At 36.6% G+C, this 22,039-nt stretch overlaps 1 protein-coding gene across 1 annotated transcript; it reads left to right on the top strand.

Annotated features, from left to right (window-relative positions):
- The first annotated feature begins 396 nt into the window (after positions 1–396).
- LOC104221463 (uncharacterized) lies at positions 397–20,513 on the top strand. The gene is made up of 15 exons (XM_009772538.2): positions 397–609; positions 1,153–1,327; positions 7,554–8,072; positions 8,807–9,892; positions 9,988–10,312; positions 11,147–11,402; positions 11,483–11,699; positions 12,068–12,423; positions 12,520–13,077; positions 13,272–14,463; positions 15,649–15,990; positions 16,108–16,345; positions 16,709–19,404; positions 19,701–19,846; positions 20,023–20,513. Exons 2-15 carry the CDS (start codon positions 1,208–1,210, stop codon positions 20,291–20,293), a joined length of 8,322 nt encoding a protein of 2,773 aa, XP_009770840.2. The 5' UTR covers positions 397–609; positions 1,153–1,207; the 3' UTR covers positions 20,294–20,513.
- The last annotated feature ends 1,526 nt before the right edge of the window (positions 20,514–22,039 follow it).

The raw sequence follows: 22,039 nt of genomic DNA, 5'->3' as shown, positions 1-22,039 counted from the left end.
TATTATAATTTAATACCATAACTCTACATGCTATGCTATTTTGTAAAACAAGTGTTAAAATAAATATTCCTTCCATTCCAATTTATGTGAACTTGTTTGATTGAGCACGGAGTTTAAGAAAAAATGAAGACTTTTGGAATTTGTGGTCCTAAACAAGTAAAAAGGGGGCCAGAGTATTTGTGTGGTTATAAAAGCTTCTCGTTAAGAGTAGAATTGTAAGTTTAAACTAAATTGTTTCCAAATTTAAAAAGGGGTCATTCAATAAATCCACATAAACTTAAATTGAGGGAGTATATTAATAAGATAACTCCTTCACATCAAACGAATATAATCGTGGATAATGACCCAAGAAAAGAGAGGAATAATTAAAACAAAGTTAAAAAAAGCAGTAAATGAAAAGACCGCACTTCCGATTCCCAAGAACTAGTGTCCTTTCACTCTAAGAAGACTAGATTGCTGTTGTTTGCTTTTCCTTTGCTGTTAAGAAAGCAAGTGAATTACCAGGAAAATAGAGAAAGACAAAAAGAAAGTTTGATCATTCCTTTGGGTAGTAGAGAAAGATAAAGAAAGTTTGATCATTCATTTGAGATCATCTCTTCTTTGATAATGGTTTGTACATAATCTTGAGATTGATTTCTCTTTTCCTTTATTGTTTTTTCTTTTGTTTTTGCCTTCAGTTCATGACCTTCTCTTTTGTTTTTTGTGGTCAATGTGTAATGTTTAGATCACCATACACTACAGGTCACATGTTGGAACGATGAAAGTAGCTGTTAATCGGGGTGTAGGCACCTTGCTTGAAGTTGTGTCACGTGAAACCACTTCGTCCAATATTTTTCGTACTATTTATGTATAAATAAAATTAAAATATTGGATATAAATATAAAAAATGACACTGGTCTTGCGATAATTTGTCATTTTTTCAAATATTGATACCGCTTGCTGAAAATCTTGCTTATACCTTTGTTCTAATTCTTGCTTTAGAGTATGTCTACGTCACACCCTTGAGCTGCTGTCCTTCCGCAACCCTGCATGGATACGTAATGCTTTATATACCGGGATGTCTTTTTTTTTTTTGTATGGCCTGGATGTAGCAGTTTTGACAGTAATATTGATGTGGGGTTTTGTTTTTTCTCTTTTCTGTGTGTGTTTCAGGTGTGTTTGAGAAGAATCTGATTTGTATGGTAGATTTGAGTGATTTCTTATTAGGATGGGAGGGAGTTCTTCTACGGAGAAGAAGAAGAGAGAACGGCCTAAAGATGATTTTATTGATTTGATATTCAAATGGTCTATTAAAGATATTTTTGATGAGACTCTATATGAAAATGAGGTAAGTGTACTTTTTTTCAATGCTTTTATCATCTTTCTTTTTATTTATTTGTTTTAATCACGGGAAGAGTAAAATGGAATTAAAAAAGGAATAGGGAAAAATAGGCTGTCGGAATCGAACAGATGACCATCGCATTACAAATGCGATGCTCTAACCTCTAAGCTAAGCGGGCCCTTAACCCGAAATGGCTGGGAGAGGAAAAGTTCCTTTTTTTAGGGTACTCCCTCCCGGGAACAGATCCAGTGGAGACGGGGTGGGGCCTGTAGCTCAGAGGATTAGAGCTCGTGGCTACGAACAAAGTGTTAGGGATTCCAATCCCTCCTCACCCACAACCGGCCCAAAAAGGAAGTACCTTTCCGTATGGGATAGGAAAATCATGATCGGGATAGTGAACCAAAAACTATGGAACTTGGGTATGGATCTTTTGTCGAAATGTTAGTGAACCAAAAGCTATGGAACTTGGGTGTGGATCTTTATATATATATATATCAACGCACGTGTATTTTGCGTTTGTTAATAAAAAAATATATGGAATATAGAATAAGAATAAATTGAGCCTTCTCAGCCAATTGACAAGCTTTTACTTCAAAACCCCTCTAAATGCACCTCTTGAACAATTTGCTTTACGATGGACCAAAAGTCATTCTTTGTATTTTGGAATACCATTTAATTCCTCTTGCGCCAAACATAATATACCACAACAGTCATAGCCATTCTAAACACTTAAACCCCAGAAGATTTTTCTCCAACACACTCCTCATAATACCAATTCCGAATTAATATGTACACATCTCTCTCTAAAATCCTCCTCATTCTCTCTAGGAAGAAGGGTGAATAGTAATTCCGTCACTATTCACGCGCAAAAGGCAGCAAAATTCCAAGAACATAGGTGATCATCTCACTATTTCGAAAGACATTTTTCGTGTTGATAAGCAAAAGGCAGAGGCACACAGTTCAAATGCACCTACAATGCATTTTTCCAACCCTCAAGTAGAACAAATCATCAAAGATGCTCAGAATGAAATGATGAAAAATTCTACTGTTGTGAAACAACATGTGGTCACTTTGAACACCTCCTTATATGATATCCCTTCTCAATCTGCGGAGTCGTTTGGGGAATTAGAAGGTGAATCTAGGCAGTTTATGTTGTCAACGGGGAATAACAACGAGGTTATACAAACAAACGTGAGGCTTAAGGCTATTACATCCAAACTGTGGCAAGATCAACGAGACAAAGATGAAGAGGAGGACTGGGGCGATGGTTTTGCAGGATACTCAGCTGAAGAAGGTAACGAGGAGGTGGATCAGGAGAGTGCAGGTGAGGAGCTTGACTCTCTAGTTAAGTCAAAGTCTCATGGGAAAATTGCAGCAGTCCCCACGAGCAAATTAAACCTCCATGCTCCTGCATTTGTTCCCAGAATGTCTCCTAGTGTTGCAATTCAAAATGCCCCAGCTGGAATTTTGCCTCAACATGTAGCAACTTCTTCCAAGCAGCTTACTATAGGTGCTAAGAGCTGTTCCCCAAATACAAGTCCAAGTCAAGCTGCAACAGCAGGTACAAGGCAGACTGTTAAAGCTGCACATCCTACAGCTGATCGGGCAAAAACTGGGCAGCAGCAACTGGTCACCACTAAACCAGTTATTTCAGAGGAGGAGAGAAAGCTTTTGGAAGCTATGGTAAGTTCCATACCTGTAAATCCTATTACATCTAGCACAGGTCCTGTAGGTAGGAATAACAACAAATTACAACACATTGGACAACAACAAAGTAAGGCAATGGTGGTAACTGGAGAATCTGCCTTGGTGTCACTAGATACGATTCAAAATGAACCACAACCTGCGAATTTAGGGAGAGAGTTTTTTGAACAAGGAGAAGAAGATGCAATGTTACAACAGTGTAGAGAAGAGGCGGCAAGAAAAGGGGATTTATCACCAATGCATAGTGGAAAAATTTGCAAATCTCATACAAGGAAGAATAGTTGGGATGACAAGGTTAGTGATTTTTTAAATGTTAGGCGACCTCCAATGAGAGTTGCCAAACAAAATAAGGCCGCCCCAACTACATCAACAAAGTCCAATCGTTCAAAAAAGAAATCATGAATTTTGAATACATCTTGAAGAATTGGGATTGTGATGAAAAAGAGTTACAAATTGAAGAAATTACAAGTTCGGACAAGAAGGGACAACATCTTCATCATTTTATTCTACCATTATGTTAGTATACTCATTTGTAATATCATCACAGAGTATGTTATAAACTCTGTGATGATAATTAAATATTTGGTTCTTTCCAGTTCTTTCATTTTACATGCTTGTTAATAAGCGAGACTTTTTATTTGCCTCAATAGGATTAGTAAGGTAAGGTTTAGCCCAGTTTGTGTTGCCTTGGTCCTATGCCTTTGGAAAATATCCACACAGTTATGAGATTATATGACCTCGTGAGACGTTGCCGACATCTACACCATGAATCCTCTACATGAGGCTGTCATCATAAGGCAGTGTGAGGCGCAAAGGAGTGATTATATAGCCAAGGCATATAGGTAACAATACCGGTGCTATTGTCCCCCTTATTTGTACTTTTCCTATTTGTTGTATTTTTCTGTTCTTTTATTAATAAAAAACTTAGCCCTAGGCGCTTGCCTAACGGATTGCCAAAAAAATAAAAAATAATACCAATTCCGACATCAAAATAATTATACTAAATATCTTGGACATCTAATCTAGACCATAGACATTCTACCCATTTTTCTTCACAAAGTTTCTACACATGGGATTTTCTTATCTTTATTCACAGATTTAAAAAATAGGCGATATAATAATGATAACTATTGAGGATACTCATTGACGAGCGCAAAACACAACACGAAATTCATGCTCGCTAATCAAAGATAGTATAGTATAATATCGTCTCCACATGCATTGGATTTAAACAATGTTCGAGTAATTCTTGGTTTAATTGCTATTCAAGAGGATCAACACTTGAGTTAAATGATTATGAACTAAGTTTAACTACTAAAATAAAGCAAACAATTGATTGCAAAGATCTAAAGATTAGCAGAGTTGGTTTCTTATAAATGTGAGGAATAAAGGGTTGCCAATATAGCTGCAACATAGCTATTTGAGACTTAACTCTATTTTAATTCACTTTAATGTTCTAATGATTCTCACGAATTCACTCGATGATTAGTTCAAACGTTTAGTCAAGACTTCTCTCTCAATTAAATCTTAACTCTACGAGATGAACTAGTATAAGCACTGTGAAGTATGCAAAAATGCGTAAATGGAAGTTATCTCAATTGTAATTGAAGAATAAAAAAGCATCAATCTAACTTTATAATCCAAACTCTAGTATTGAATCGATGGGAAGATGATGGATTCCCGTGTCTTGTAGCCTCCAATGCTCTCCCAAATGTTCCAAGTTCAAAAGTCCTCTAAAAATCGTGTTTTTGATGTGTTTATACCATGTAGAAACGAGCCGGATGAAACTACCCTTTCCAAGCAGAAGTGGGACACTTGGACCGCGAAAATACACTTGTGCGCCGCCCCATGCGCCACAGTAGTGAGGATCTTAAGAGAATTGATTTTTTTCCACTTTGTAGGAATTTTGCACTAGCGCTATGAGCCCCGCGGCGCGGTAGTGCAATTTTATCAGAGTAATTTTTGTTTTCTCACTTTTTGATATCTAGACTTGGTCCTCACTCCCCGAACGTGGTCCCGACTTAATTTCTTGGTCTTTTACTCTGACTTCAAAGCTCCACCTTGTTCGATTTTGTTCTAAATTATCTTTTTATCTCGGAATCACTTCTTGCAAGGCATAAAACACATAATAAGTGCAATACACTAACATTTAAGCTCAAACACAAGTGAAATGCAGTAATTGGAGTGCAAATTATTACTAATACACGGGTTTCTAGCCTACCATCACTCATAGCCACATTTTTCAATGCTCCGTAAAACTTCTTTTGTAGCTGCCAGTTTTATTTAGACTCTCGTCTCCAACTATCACATATCGTTTTAGATACTTACAAATCATATTCAGATAAACATATTATTATTGAGGTTAAAAAACGTACACTCCTTAAGAGTTTGTTCTCTTCTTGACAACATTGTAGAGAAAATTACTCGACATATTTATGAAATACTTCATCTATGTGCGTACAAAAAGTCTAGGAGAAAAAGAACGAAAAATATTTTGATTATTTGTTTAAGATTGGCTAATTTTAACATAATTAATGAAAGATAGTGATTCGCTACAATTTAAGTGTATTAATGTAATAATAACTTCAAAGCAAAAAAAGTTAATTAACGAACCTACAAAGAGAAATCCTCTAAATGATTGGCATTTTAAACCTAATCAAAATTTTAAAAGCCACAACACAACAAATCAGTGAGGTATTGAAATCCAAATAATATGAGGCTACTTGACTATGTGCAACCAGATACTAATAGATTTGTAGAAAATGCACATTTGTATTGTAGAAGTACAAATTAATAACTTATAGTTATTAAAAATACAAAACAACTATAAGAATTCTGCAAAACAACAACAACAACAACAACAACAACAACAACAACAACAACAACAACAACAACAACAACAACGACCCAGTATAATCCCACAAGTGGGGTCTGGGGAGGGTAATATGTACGCAGACCTTACCCCTACCCCGAAGGGTAGAGAGGCTGTTTCCAGGAGACCCTCGGCTCAAAAAAGCAACAGGAGCCGATATATTAGTACCATAAAAATGCATAATAAAATAACAGCAATATAAGAGATATGAAATACAGAATACGAAATACGAAATAGATGGCTGGTATAGTAAAACTAGCAGGTAAAGCCCTGCATCAATAGACGACCAATGACATTCTTAGTCTAACTCCTAACTGGATATGCTTCTAGCAACATTAGCCTTAGATTATGTTGGTTATTAGATGAATAATGAGTGACATGTTAGAAGATATTCTGAAGATTAAGAATGTTACTTCTACTTTATTTTATGCCCGTTATGTGTTTTCTCAAAGAAATCATGTAAGAAAGTTTCAAACGGATTATGCAAATAATAAAGTTGGTCTGATATTGCGAATCATGTCGACTCCTGAAAGAATTACCCTACACATGTACAAAAAAAGAATCATAATTTTCTAAAAAATAAAAATACCACGGGCAATAACATTGGAACTGAATTGCATACAAAAGAATCTTGAATACACCAATAGGTTGAGAAGGTTTTATATTATTAGGTCATCCAAAAGATATCTATAGGTAACACTCCATAAAAAAGAGATTTTGTAACCTAACAAAGGTAACCTAATTATATTAAAAAATTTGACATTAGATATCATACGCCATATAATTTAAAACTTTTTAACATTTTGTTTAATGATCCTTCAAAAGTTTCGAACTTGTGAGGTTCTTTTTAATCTTTAAAATCTATATGCTTAGACAAATTTTTTGATTTGAGAAGAATTAAGGTTGATTGATCTTCAAGTTCGATTCTTTCCTAATGATTAAACAACCCATGAATACAACACTATTATAAAAAATCTAGGTATTATTACTCATAATATTGTAATCCCATGCATTATATTCCTTGCATAACTTTAGATGGTTGTTGCCTATTGTATTGTATCGTACTGTTACTTAAAATGCAATGTTTTGTTTTGATTGTTACTTAAATTTTATTGTATCGTATAGTTAAATATGTCGTGACGTAACAACGAAAATTGCCTTTTTATGTAACGACGGATTTGGTATGGTGGCGTCGCTATCTTCCTTTTTTCTCTCATCTTGCCCTTTTTTATTATTAAATAAATATTTTATCCTTTACTTTTTACATAATATTCTACTCCATATTCTATTTTTTTTAGTAATGTTACAAGTTTATTCTTCATATTGTTGGTGCATGACATTATGAAACGACGACAAACAATACATTGTATCCAAATATTGTATTCATCAAACAATACAATACTATGTAGTAGAATACAATACAATACATTATGAAACGACATGTAACAGCCATCCAAACAAGTTGTAGGTTTTTAACTTTCAAAAAGTTCTCTTTTTCTATTTGAGAAAAGGTTACTTTACTTTTGAACTTTAAAGATAGAACCTGAAAATATTGTAAATTTCTGCCCCTAGTAAATAGTATGTTTGTAATTGTCTCATTTATTTGCTCCTGTTACCATGTGAATTTAATTTCAATTTAATTTGGTTGGTGTCTAGGTGGAGAAGATTCCACAATCATTTGAATCAGTGGAACATTACCTTGGTTCATTTTTCTTCCCCTTACTTGAAGAATCAAGAGCAGATATTGCTGCTTCCTTAAAAGACATAAACAAAGCACCTTTCGCCGAGTTGATTTCCATTGATGAAGTAAAGCGAAATGGATCGTTGGTTTTTGATGTTAAGGTTGACTATTGGAGGAATACATGTAGTGATGGTACACGTTATAGGACGTCGCCCGGAGATATTTTTGTTATGTCAAATGCTAAACCTGAAACTACTTATGACTTGCAGCGACCGGGATGCCATTGGACGTTTGCATTTGTTACTGATGTCAATAAGAATGAAAATGATGCATCGGCTAGTTTTAAAGTCAGAGTTCCTCCACATAATGTAATGCGACGAACGTTCTATATAGTGTTTTTGGTAAATGTGATGCCTAATAGCAGCGTATGGAATGCATTGAGAATGCAAAAGAATTTGAATATAATTGAGGAAGTCCTGTACCCCGTGCACGAGGTAAATGATGTTGGTGATTTACTTATTTTTAGTTTCTTTTAGAAGCCTCATCTCGAGGTTTCTCTCTTATCCAAAGTATGAATTTGAATATCGATGAAAGCAATGCCCCCTTTATTCTTCTGATATTTTGCTGTTATGATAAAAGTGGATTTTGAAATGAAAATGGTATCTTGGTCTAAAATGATCCGTGCGATTAGTTTCAAGTTAGTGTATTACGGTTATGTCTCTCAATTGTGACCAGTAAAGTTTTTAACAGAGTTATCTTAGCATTCTTTCCAACATTAAAAAGAAAAACTGGTGTCAAATGTATGTGTGTGGATATCTGTGTGTGTGTGTGTGTTTCTGCTTATATGTATGTCATCTACTGCAGGATCCAAATTTGTTTTTTTTTTTCCTTTCTATTTTTCCATTGATAATCAGTTTTCAAAGTTGATTTTTTTTTTGTTTTATGAATGTTCTTTTATCATAATTTTGCAATGTTGATGCACCAAAACCTTTTTTTGGGGGACTTGAATTGCATTTCTTTGTCAACCTTTTTTTCCCCTTGGCCTATATTATTATTATTTTTTTTAATATGTTTTCTGTGGACATTAAAGACACTTTGTCTCTTGTTAGTTTACGGATTAGAACACATTCTCTTGGACTATATGCTTCTATTCTTCTCTCCTGTGTATCTTTGGATAGGTGGAAACCAAGAACGATATAAACATTTGTTGATATTTGTCTTCTTGCAGAAACGAATCGAACAGAAATGCGAGGTTTGTTCCACATCCACTAATGATGGATTAGTTGGAGAAGTTGTGTGTAGTCCGTGGTCCAAGTTGAACGATTCCCAGGCTAATGCAATCTTTACATGTCTTGCCACTATGAAATGTCACCACAAGGCTTCCGTCAAACTTATTTGTGGTCCGCCTGGTACAGGAAAGACTAGGACACTAAGTGTAATGCTCTTTACGCTGTTGCAAATGAAGTATAGAACTGTTACTTGTGCTCCAACGGACGTAGCAACAGCCCAAGTTGCTTCAAAGTTGGTTAAACTAGTCCGGGAATCATCTAAGAATGAATTTGAAGGCTTTTTTCCTTTAGGTGAAATTCTCTTGTTTGGGAATAACAACTATGATGAGGGTGAAGATATTGGGAAGATTTCCCTCAATTATCGTGTTGACAGGCTGGCGGAGTGCTTTGAACCAACAACCGGTTGGAATCATTGTGTTAGTTCTATGATCGGTTTTCTGGAGGATTGCCAATACATCTCATTGATTGATTTTGCCAGAGCCCCATTTAGGTCGACAGCTTCATCTCTCCGAAAATGCATGCTTATAATCTGTACTCATTTACCAATATGTTTCATTCGAAAAGAGAACATTGAAAGAATGACGAGCGTTTTCTCCTTACTGGATTCTCTTGAGGGGATGCTATTTCAAAAGAATGTCGTATCTCTTGAACTATGTCAGCAAGCATTTGGAGTGTCTTCTTCTAAGTCATTTTTGGGTGACTTGTCTTTACACAGTTTCTGTAGCCGGTTGCTTGTCCTTCTGAAAGATCTTCAGAAATCTCTCAGGAAACTGGATCTTCCTTGTGCAACGAGTAAGGGTCTTATAGCGGAGTTCTGTATCCAAATGGCTTCCTTGGTTTTCTGCACTGCTTCTACTTCATATAAGCTACATTCAGTGGATACAAAGCCATTTGACTTATTGGCTGTTGATGATGCGGACAAGTTGAAGGAGTGTGAAGCAGTAATACCCCTTCAACTTCGAGGTTTGAGGCATGCTGTTCTGGTCGGAGATGAGTGCCAATTATACGCAACAGTGAAGAGTAGAGTACGTATAACGTTTTTACGTGGAATTTAAAGGAACTTCAATTGATAATAATTTTACCATATTTATATTAATAGAAGTTTATTACTCCATTCTAGATTTCTCATGAAGCTGGATTTGGAAGGAGCTTACTCGAAAGACTCGGCTCGTTAGGTCATGCAAAGCACCTGCTTAACGTACAGTACAGGATGCATCCGTCAATAAGCCAGTTCCCGAATTCAGTTTTCTATCGTAAGCAAATCCTTGATGCACCTGATGTAAAGCGTAAAGGCTACGAGAAAATGTATCTTACGGGACAGTGTTTTGGGCCGTATTCTTTCATAAATGTACCGTGGGGAGAAGAAGAGTTGGATAATGTTGGATACAGGCGAAATTTAGTAGAGGTTGCGTTGGTACTGCAAGTAGTGGAGAGCTTGTTCAAAGGTATAATCATATTAAAAATTTTGTTAAAAATTTTCTTGAATGCTCCCCTTGTCCTTTTATCTTCTTAATTTATCTTTATCGACACTAATTAATTAGTTTTTAATCCTACATCTGCTTGGTAATGTGATTTCATCTATTAATATTGCTAAAGTTAGGACAATGGACGACTGCTCTTGCATTTCAGGAAGCATATATGATTAGTCCATGATAATACAAAAACATTTTGTGGCTATATTTTGCCTCAATGATGTGTTGCTTCATTTAGATGTTGGGGACTCTCAACTCTCATGGTGCTTATCTAGTTGGACATAACCTACTAAACGGCTTTTAAATAATGGTCTTTGTCCATAAGGACGATAAGACTTTCCAAAAGCATAAAAAAAAAAAAAAAAAATTAGAGGGAGTTGTGGATTATATATGTAAATAATAGGGAATGTAGTCTTAAGACAAATACAGGGTTTTGGACCAAAGTGACTGGGTTCGGCCGAACCCGTATTGTCAATGCTAGCTCCGCCCCCTGCTCGTTACTAGAAAAAAAGGAAGAGGCTTGGGCATTAGGAGTGTGAGGCAACACAATAGTTGGCTACTAATGAAGTGGCTGTGGAGATTCACCACAGAAGAACAAGCTTTGTGGAGAGAAGTAATCACGGATAAATATGGTCAAGAAAGTTTCTGGTGTTCAAAGTGTGATTTCAACATATGGGGTGGGAGTGCGGAGAAATATCAGGAATTTATGGTTTTTAGTAAAGTCTTGCTATGCCTCTACAGTTTAGCACAATCTTAGTTCTATAGCAATCTCCGCCTCTGAATGTTAGGCCGATTCTAATTTTGCAGCTTGGAGTGCCTCCAAGAAGAAACTCAGCATTGGTGTTATATCACCGTATGCTTCTCAAGTTTTGGCCATACAAGATAGACTTGGACAGAAGTATAATAAGGATGCACATTTTGAAGTTAAAGTGAACACGGTTGATGCATTTCAGGGAGGGGAAGAAGATATTGTAATAATATCTACAGTGAGATCTAATCGTGCTGGGTCCATTGGCTTTTTGTCAAGTCTTCGTTGGACTAATGTTGCGTTAACCAGGGCCCGGTATGGATAAAATTTATACTCATCACAATTTGTATCTTTCTGCTTCTAATACGATGTCTAAGATTTTCAATTCTTTCTAGGCGTTGTCTCTGGATATTGGGAAATGAGCAAACATTACTTGCTAGCAACTTCATCTGGGAAGCACTAGTTCTCGATGCCAAGGATCGTCAATGCTTCTTTCACGCAGACGACGATACTGACATGAGAAAAACAATTTTAGATGTGAAGAAAGAACTTGATCAACTTGATGATTTACTAAATGGGGATAGTATTCTGTTCAAAGAACAAAGATGGAAGGTACATACATTTATTAATTTCTCTTGCTTTTGTTACATAAATAAATGGACAAAGTCACATTTTGGTCTTTTACATGAGATTGGATAGACATGGAATAGAAAGAATTAGAGATGGGTCATTTTATAATGAATTCATGACACCGTGAGGTGTGAACATTACATGCACTCGGATTTTTGGGCTTCGAAGCTCGTATGTTCTAACTTACATTGGTTATAGTTTGGAACATTTGTCATTGTGTAAAGAACTTTGGTCACTATCATTAGTCACCCGCAACTACTTCTTTTGGTTGTCTGTTGTCTGCTAAAATAGTCGTGTATCAATCCTTTTACTTGGTCCTCAGCTGTATTGTCTTCTATATGGTTCTTCAGGTAGTGTTCAGCGACAATTTTAGAAAATCATTTCAAAAGCTGGCATCCTCCTGCTTGAGAAAGTATGTGTTAACTCTTCTGGTTAAGCTTGCTAGCGGATGGCGGCCGAAGAGAAGTAATGTAGAGTTAGTTTGTGAAAGCTCATCTCAGGTGGTTAAGCAGTTCAAGGTGGTTGAAGGGCGTTATGTTGTTTGTACCATTGAAATTCAAAAAGAGTTCTTTCATACACAAGTTCTAAAGGTTTGGGACTTATTGCCTTTGGAGGAGGTTGCGGGTTTCTTAAGACGTCTTGATAGGATATATTTAATGTACACCGATGAATTCATCAGCCTCTGCAAGGAGAAGTATTTTGAGGGGTAAATTGGTTCTTTTACGCTCCATTGTTCTTAATATTATGATAAAATTATCTCCTTAAAAATTTCTTCAAATTTAACTTTTCATCTTCTGTTTAGGGATTTGGAAGTTCCAAAGAGTTGGAAGGTTCATCGTGATATAGTTCAGTATAAAAAGGATGTCGAGAGCAAATTGATTTGTGGCTCAACTAGTACACTCGATGACATTGATTATGTTGAAAAATCAAGAGTGAGTGAAAGTTTGTTGTTAATGAAGTTTTACTCATTATCATCTGGTGTTGTCTCGCATTTGCTCTCCGATCACCATGGTGAAGAAGTAGATATCCCTTTTGAAGTTACTAATGAAGAGAGGGAGGTAATCCGTTTTAGTAAAAGCAGTTTCATCCTTGGCCGCTCAGGCACAGGAAAAACTACTGTGTTGACAATGAAGTTATTCCAAAAGGAGCAACAACACCATAGTTCTGTTCAAGGATTTAGTGTAGCGGAGGGAAAGGAGGTAAATCAATGTGCATGGGAAACGAGAATTAGATCATACAAGGAAAATGAAGAGAGCCAATGTATTGGAGAGACTAGCAGGACAACCTTGCGCCAGCTATTTGTGACAGTTAGTCCCAAACTATGTTACGCTGTCAAAAAACAAGTTTCTCAGCTACAAAGGTGATTGATCTAATCTGCTTTCGAGAGTTCCCTGGTGAAAATAGGAAAAGGATAATTACTATATAGTATATTCTTATTATCGTTATATGTATAATTCATTAATCATTATAAATCCTTCATCTTATGCTATTTAATGTAAAAATTTGTTGATCCTAATTGTGTTCCTCTAACACTTACCACTCATAAATCTGCAGGTTTGCCTGTGGAGGAAGTTTTTGGGCGGAAAGTAGCTTCGAAGTTGATGATTTGGATGGAATGAAGCAGTTTAATGACATACCGAATTCCTTTATTGACATTCCATACCAAAAATACCCTCTTGTGATCACATTTCATAAATTCTTAATGATGCTTGATGGAACTGTAGGTTGCTCCTACTTTGATAGATTCACTTTGAAGTGGAAACTTTCCAATGAAAGAAATTTGAGGTCAGTTGCTGTACAAACTTTCATAAGAGAGAAGGAGATCAACTATGACCGCTTCTGTTGCTTGTATTGGCCTCGCTTCAGTAGTCAGTTGACCAAGAATCTTGATTCTTCAAGGGTCTTTACTGAAATAATCTCTCATATAAAAGGAGGGCTGCAAGCAGGGGATTCTCATCACGGAAAGCTAAGTAGAGACGCCTATATTTCAATGTCTGAATATCGGGTCTCCAATCTCACTGCGGAAAAAAGAAACGGAATGTATGATATTTTCCGAGCTTATGAAAAGATGAAGATGGAGCGTGGTGAATTTGATATATCTGATTTAGTTAATGATCTCCATCATCGACTAAAATGTCATCATCTGGATGGTGACAAGATAGACTTCGTATATATTGATGAAGTTCAGGATCTAACAATGAGACAGATTTCTCTTTTCAAATACATTTGCAGGAATGTTGATGAAGGTTTCGTTTTCTCTGGAGATACAGCCCAGACAATTGCGAGAGGAATAGATTTTCGATTTGAAGACATAAGAAATCTATTCTACAATGAGTTTGTCATGGACTCAAAGGGTGACAAAGCTTCCAAAAGAATAGATAAAGGACACTTGTCATGTGTTTTTCAGTTGCTTCAAAATTTCCGCACTCATACTGGTGTACTCAAGCTTGCTCAGAGTGTGATTGATCTACTTCGTCATTATTTCCCTCAATCTGTAGATGTCTTGAAACCTGAGACAAGTCTTATAGATGGTGCGGCTCCAGTGTTGCTCAAGCCCGGAGATGATGAAAATGCTATTATAACTATTTTTGGGAATTGGGGCAATAATGTTGGCAAAATAGTAGGCTTTGGTGCAGAACAGGTAATATTAGTTCGTGACGAATCTGCCAAGAAGGAGATCTCTGGTTTAATTGGACAGAAAGCTCTTGTTTTGACCATTGTGGAATGCAAGGGCTTGGAATTTCAGGCTAGTGTTCTGCTTGCTTGTTGTGCTTAACATTTCAGTTAAAGTTGAATTCACTTGTCTTTTTTCCTTTAATTTCACTGATAGTTGACAGAATGTTGTGGCGTGGCTATTACTTAAGAGCTTAGTGTAGAACCTTTACATGTCATAACTCGAGGGTTTAACAAACATGATAACTGATTAATGCACGTGGATTAGCATACTTACTACTAGGGTTGAATAATAAGCTGTTTACCTCTTTCTCCCGCCTTTCTTGACCTTAATGTAGGTAGTCTGTGGCATAATTATCATATTATAGGAAGTTCTGTTGTATTGAAGGATCCAAAAACAGTACCTCTACTCTGTGGTCGTACATGATAGACGCATGCTATGGAAGTACGAAAATACTTTCATGTGCAATGTCTATTTCTATAAGGTTCGTGATATGTATTATTCATGTGCAAGGTGTCTTTTTTTATAATTAAAGTTGAGAAGAAGTAATGTCATTTTTTTTTCTCACATATAACTAATAGAATCTGCTACAATAATTAGAGAGACATTGCAAATCTGTCATTTGATCCCATTATTCTAGAAAGTAAATTCCTTATTTTAACGGGTATGTATGACTAAATTATATTGGAACTAATGCAGATTTAAATTTCTTGACTATCTGAAGATTATACATACTATACACACACACACATAAAGTTCATTTGACTGAAATATTGGTAGACATTATAAGACAGAACAGGTTGGTTTGCGGCACTTAACTTACCTTGTTACAGTTTTAATTCTACTTATAAGGAGGGAGGTAGAATAGGTTTAAATAAAGATATGCTACTGGTAAGATAAGACCTGGCAACAGAGGCGGATCCAGGATTTAAACCTTATGGATTCAACTTTTAAGGTTTATAGTATTGAACCTATTATATTTTTAAAGTTATGGGTTTATATCTACTATTTTTGCAATTTTAATGAATTTTTACGTATAAAATTTTACTCTGCGTCAAAGGTTATGCGTTCAATTGAATCCGTCGGTAGAACATTGAATCTGCACCTGGCTGGAAAAACGAGCTAGTATCTCCACCCACTTTAAACTTGAGTAGGTAGAACTAACGTATGTTGCAAATGAAGAATAAAATTGTGGAAAAATTGCTGAATATATTACATTTTTGCTGTCTTTTACTGAATTCTGCTCATCATTTGTAGGATGTACTCCTATACAATTTTTTTAGCTCATCGCCACTTGGAAATCAGTGGAGAGTTGTATATGAGTTCATGAATAACCAAAGTTTAGCCGATTTATCCTTCCCAAGTTTCTCTGATACAAGACATAATGTCTTGTGTTCTGAACTGAAGCACCTTTATGTGGCAATTACTCGAACGAGGCAAAGATTATGGATCTGTGAAAGCGCAGATGAGTTTTCTAGGCCTATGTTTGATTACTGGCAAAGGTTGTGTCTTGTGAAAGCGAGGGAGGTCGATGATTCAATTGCAGAATCTATGCAAACTTTTAGTACTCCGGAGGAGTGGAAATCAAGGGGAATGAAGGTCAAGTTGATCTTCCTTGTTCAATTGATTCAACGTTCATTTCTCAGTCTCATGTCATTAAAATATGCATCTCAATATTTCCCTGTCCTCATAAAATGGTTTATGTTATAATGCCAGCTATTTTGGGAAAAGAATTATGAGATGGCAATAATGTGCTTCAAGCAAGCAGGAGAAATGAATTGGGAGAAAAGAGCAAAGGCAGCTGGTATCAGGGCAGCTGCTGGACGAGTTCTTTATTCAAATCCCGAAAAAGCTCGCGCCTATCTTCTTGAGGCTGCTGAACTATTTTATTCTATCGCCAGGTTCGAGTCTGCAGCTGAGTGTTTTTATGACTTGAGGAACTATGAACGAGCAGGTATGACATTGGTGATATTTCCTGTAAATTTTCCTTTCTTTCCCCCTGAGTTCCTAACCTATTGGGGTTTTTTTCTTTTCTTTTCCAACTCTGCAGCTTTCTTGTGTTTGCATTTTAGGTCATTTTTGTACTTTTGTTTCTTAAAGTGTAGACATCTACTTTATGCGTTGGTTATATCTGGTATTTACTGCTATAAAATGCATATAAACCAGTGTCTCTGCTTCATCCTTTCTCATTGAGCTATTTTTGATCTTTTGTGCTAATAAGTAAAGATTTCCTCGTCATCATTAATTATACATAAGTAAATCTCATATGTGATGGTGTTTTTGGTCAATCTGTATAACGTGAAAATCCTATCTGCAGGAAGTATTTATTTGGACAAGTGTGGTGAATCTAAACTTTTAGAAGCTGCTGAATGTTTTTTACTGGCCGGTCGCTATAAGCGCGCAGCAGCAGTTTATGCAAAAGGAAATTATTTCACAGAGTGCCTGTCTGTTTGTACCAAAGGAAAATGTTATGACTTAGGTCTGAAATATATTGAGTACTGGAAGCAACATGCTGCCCAGGGTACTAATATCGGGAAAAGTGCTGATGAAATTGACAAAATTGGGAAGGAGTTCCTTGAGAGTTGTGCATTTAATTATTTTGAGCTTAAGGACACATCATGTATGATGAAATTCGTCAGAGCTTTCCCATCAATGGACATGAAGCGCAAATTCTTGACGTCTCTAAAGTGCCTTGACGAGCTGCTTTTGTTAGAAGAAGAGTCAGGAAACTTTGCTGAAGCTGCAGAAATCGCACGGTTGAAGGGAGATATTCTTTGTGAAGCTGATATGATCGGGAAGGGAGAGGAATTCGATAAGGCATCCTCACTCATCCTCTTGTATGTACTCTCTTACTCCTTATGGATGGCCGGAAGCAAAGGTTGGCCTATGAAGTCGTTCGTACAAAAGGAGGATCTTTTAACGAAGGCGATGTCATTTGCGAGTCATGGGACAAGTTTTGAAACCACGTGCATTGAGATTAAAGTTTTATCAAATGAGTCAGGTGATTGGTCTGACTTGAAGCATATTTTCAGCGCCTCTCAGAAATGTAGATGTCTCGTAGGTGAAATTTTATGCTGTAGAAAAATGTTGGATTTTCATTTCCAGAATGATGCAGCGAAGTATGTTTGGGATGATAAATTATCGGTCAATCTACAGAGTTCAGGAGAACTGCTTTCGTGCTGTAAGGTTACTGTTGGAACGCTGGTTCAGTTTTGGAATTCGTGGAAGAAAAATGTCTTTGACGTTCTTGATTCTCTTGAGTGCCTCGGAGAAGTAAATTTTGGTGAATTTAAGGGAGTTGGTGAATTCTGCTTAAAATACTTTGGTGTAAGGCAGCAGTTGAATGGTCTCAACGTTTCATATGTTCTGCTGCATCCAGAGGCCGAATGGGTCAAAAATATTCACAACTTTGTCATTAGACGGAACAAGCAGATTGTATTTGTTGATGCTCGGCATTTTATTTCTGCTGCTCGGATACATTGGCATACAGAATTAGTCATAGTCGGTCTGAAGGTTCTCGAAACTCTTGCATCCGTATATGAGTTGGCTGCAAAGTCAATGCCTCTATTTTGTCAAAGCATGTGCCTACTAAATATATACGAGATTGCAATGTCTTTAAGTGAGTTCAAACACCATGATTTGAACAATTTTGAGGGGAGAATTCAGAACTTTCTGACACTATCTACAGAGTACTTTGAAAAGGTATTCCCCCTTGACCCCCGACAATCAATGGTTGAAAGTATGATTTCTTTAAGGAGAACAAAGCTTTCCTGTGACTTACTTCAAGAATTCATCGTTCAAGATATTGGCAGCAGTTATCCTCTTAGCTATGGACAGATTGGAAGGATTGTGATCATATGGCTTAGTTCCGGAAAAATTTCCGACGAGCTGTACAAGATGATTGTTGGAAGAATCCCATCAGATGCTCCCTTGAAATCATTCATTGAAATTCTCAGATGCACGAAACAGAGAGGTAGCGTGGAAGATTTTCAGTCTGGCGATTCTGTTGGTGGCGGCAACTTGTTAGAATTTCAAGACATTCTATCAAGTAACTGTAATCTTGAATGTTCTTTGGAATCTCTGAATAATCCAGTTGAAACTATGGAGGTTACGTTATTGCGGATATTTTATGAAGATTTGCAGGATACCTTCAGTGCGAATTGGAAGAAAATGGATGAGAATTGGATGAAAATAGGTGACTGTTTATCTCCTTGTTGCTTCTTGTATCTCGTAGAACGCTTTCTGATTTTGGTATCTCAGTGTCGTGGATTCTTCTTCACCGCGAAATCTTCATTTGTGGAATGGCTGATCTCTGAGCAGTTTGAAGCCCGACCAACTTACGGGCATGCAATTAACACACTGCCTTTAGAAGAGTTTTATGACTCCATTCTTGTAATGGTACAAGAAGTCATTTATGATAAGGCTGGTAGAGTTGAGTGGATTGCACGATCTAACATTAACGTTGATCTGTACTATAAGCAAATGGTCTTGAGATTGGTTCTTATCCTGTGCGTACTGTGTGTGAACTGTGAGAAATACTTTGATGTTCTTTTTAAAGCACTCAGCATCGATGATGTTAGGAGCCAACTTCCAGAGGAAATTTATGCCATTCTTCAACGAGGAACAGAGAATAACGATCTTCAGATTAGTGAAATTGGACAAGCTTTTCAAAAGGGCGGAGATCCTCTTCTGGTTGTCAACCTTGATGAGACTGTTGCAGAAATTGAGTATTCCAATGTCATTTCTGTCCGGCTGGGAGCAAACTGCAGCAGAGAAGACATCCTGAGTTTGTTGTTTCCAGCGAAAACTTGCAGTTCACTAATTCAAACTTCCACTGTTCGAGAAGTCATTTCTGATCCATGCGCTAACTTTTCGTCACATTGTGGTAATCAACCAAAGAGTTCAACAATGCGACTGAATTGGTTGTCGTTTCAGGAAATATCAGATGTCTTGAATTCTAGTGGTAGTGATGAGTGTGGAACTTCAGCAGATTTCTCAACTCTTAATTTGAAGGTGAAGCTAATCCTAATGCTCTCTTATGAACTAGAACTCAGTAATACTGTGTACTGGGCTAGGTGAGCGTTGGCGTAACTGGTAAAGTTGCTGCCATGTGACCAGGAGGTCATGGATTCGAGCCGTGGAAAGTGGAAACAGTGCCTTGCAGAAATGTAGGGTAAGGCTGTGTACAATAGACCCTGTTGTCCAGCCCTTCCCCGTACACCGCGCATAGCGGGTGCTTAGTGCACCGGGCTGCTTGTGCTTTTCTCTTTTTCTATTATGTTACTAAACTTTTCTTTTGTTATTTTAAGGAGGAAATGAATGCTAATGTGAACTATTTGACTGCTGCAATTAATCTATCCTTGAGTGAGACGCCTTATGCTTGCGAGAACATGGTGGAGGAAGCACGTAATATGCTTCAGGAGTTGATACAACTCGATTCATTGATGAATACGAGGTGCGATCTTGTTCTTAACCACTGTACTCTTCAAATTTACCCTGCTGGATTATATCATGCTGCCTGTAGTTAAGAGTATGCCTTTAGATCAACAAAATGGAGTTCCACCCGCCCCTTGACATATTTATTTGATTAGATTAGCAAGGGGCTAAAGTTTTTTGCTTAATGTTATGCAGCCCTCTGGATAGGGGAAGCATTGAAAAATTGTTAGAGAGCTTGTTGTCAAAAAAGCCGAACCTAGAAGTTTTCTTGAATCAGTTCATTGTGCCCGAGGATAACAGCTGGAGCGTTGCATTAAAGAACCAATGCGAGGAAATACTTGATGTAGTGTGTAATGAAGTTGCTGCAACGGATTCTGAGACCCGAGTTGGCGATCAGGGCGCGGGAAAAAAGCAGGGTAAAGCGAAGGGCAAGTTCAAGAAACGGAAAGGAAACAGGAAGAAGTGAACTGTACTTTTTGTGCATCTTTGTGCTGTGAATAACTATGAGTTGAAATGAACTCTTCTGTAAGATGTTCTAAAGGAAATGATATGTAAGATAGTCAAGTAAAAGAAAGTAGAAAGGAATATATGTATCTGTCCTTTGTTTGCAATGATTCTTAGGGTGAGTGCTCTACGAACGAAATGTTTTTCAATTTTCCTATGTTTTGTTAGATTGAATATTTTAATTTTTTTTTTTTATGAATTTATTTTCCTTCAAAAAAGAATATATATTTCTATTAATTGGAGGAAAATATCTTCTCTACCAAGAGGGGGAAAAATATTTTTCAAAACTCTCTTTCAACCTTCTCATCCCACCCCACCTCTAAATCCACAAACTCACCACCTCGCCCCTATACCTCGACTTATTATCTTGCACCCCGATCACCTCGATCCACCCCTACCACAGCCATCGTCCAACCGTCTGCCCCAGCAAATCTCTTCTTCCCAACCCAAACCTCACCCTAGTCTAGGGGTATCAATGGATATTTAAAAATCGACTAAACCGATCGAACCATACCACATCGAACCGATTTTTAGGTTTCTTTTAATAAAATCGTAGGTTTCTATATAAGTCTATAACTGTATTGATAATTAGGTTAGATTTTTTGTTTTATGAAAACAAATCGAAAAATACTGAATCGTACCGAATAAATTTACATAAAAAATATATTTATTTTAAAAATAATAAAATATTACTCCCTCCGATTCAATTTAGACGAGGTAATTTGACTCGGCACGGAGTTTAAGAAAAAAAAAGAATACTTTTGAAACTTGTGGTCTTAAAAGCTTTGTGGAGCCAAAACATTTGTGTGGTTATAAAAGCTTCTCATTAAGAGAATTTTTTTTGGGCCTTGAAATTATGAAAACAGTTACTGGCCAACAAGTAATTAAACTTAAAATCCTAATTCCCAAACCTATTATACTACTATTGAAACTAAATTATTTCCAGTATATTCACTAGCAAGACACAAGGTATTCTAGCAATTATGAGTAGCAAACTACAATGTATTGTATATTTTTTCTTTCGTATTATTTAAATTTAAATTTTCGAATATTTAATCTTCTATAGACTTTATTCTTGAGTTCCAACTTACTTAATATCTTTCCATTCGTATGATTTATATTTTCTTTGTCTTTGCATAGTTTCTTTTACGCTTGTGTAGAATAATTAATGGATCTATACTTTGACCATCTTTCATATTTTCATAATTCATCACCCTTTAAATAGTAAAATGTTTAGATAGTTTTGTGAAGTCCTATAAAAGTTCGTATGTTGTTGCATTCTGCTTCTACTAGTGACTTTTAAGTGTCATTTTAAAAAATACCGAAAATTAACCTCACCGAACCGTACTGATACCGAAGAGAAACCGCCATGATTGGTACGGTTTCTAAAAGTCTAATTTTAGTTATACATAACCGAAAAATTGATACGGTGCAAATTTTATAAAATAACCGGCCGAACCGATTGGCACCCTACCTCGGCCTACCACCCACTCGTCCCTCAGCCCCTTTCTTCTGCCCCGTCCTATCCCTCCCCCTCCCCCTCCCCCATCCCTCATCCATTTCGTCTTCTATAGTGTTTGCCTAGATTATATATTTTTTCAAAAATATTTTCTTGTAGCTAACCAAATAATAGGAAATAAGTAAAAAAATAACTTGTTTTTAAAGAAATTATTTTTCACGATAGTAGTCTTGCTCATACCAAAACACA

This window comes from Nicotiana sylvestris, chromosome 9 (assembly GCF_000393655.2).
Source record: "Nicotiana sylvestris chromosome 9, ASM39365v2, whole genome shotgun sequence".
NCBI classification, from domain to species: Eukaryota; Viridiplantae; Streptophyta; class Magnoliopsida; order Solanales; family Solanaceae; genus Nicotiana; species Nicotiana sylvestris.
Note: the sequence above shows the minus strand (reverse complement) of the source record. Positions and strands in the feature narration are given on the sequence as shown.

Excerpts from the sequence above, each read along its gene's own strand:
- LOC104221463 (XM_009772538.2), top strand. The coding sequence starts at position 1,208 with ATGGGAGGGAGTTCTTCTACGGAGAAGAAGAAGAGAGAACGGCCTAAA. Across the intron at positions 10,313-11,146 it reads AGTGGAGAGCTTGTTCAAAG|CTTGGAGTGCCTCCAAGAAG; the intron begins GTATAATCATAT and ends CTAATTTTGCAG. Across the intron at positions 16,346-16,708 it reads GAGGAACTATGAACGAGCAG|GAAGTATTTATTTGGACAAG; the intron begins GTATGACATTGG and ends TCCTATCTGCAG.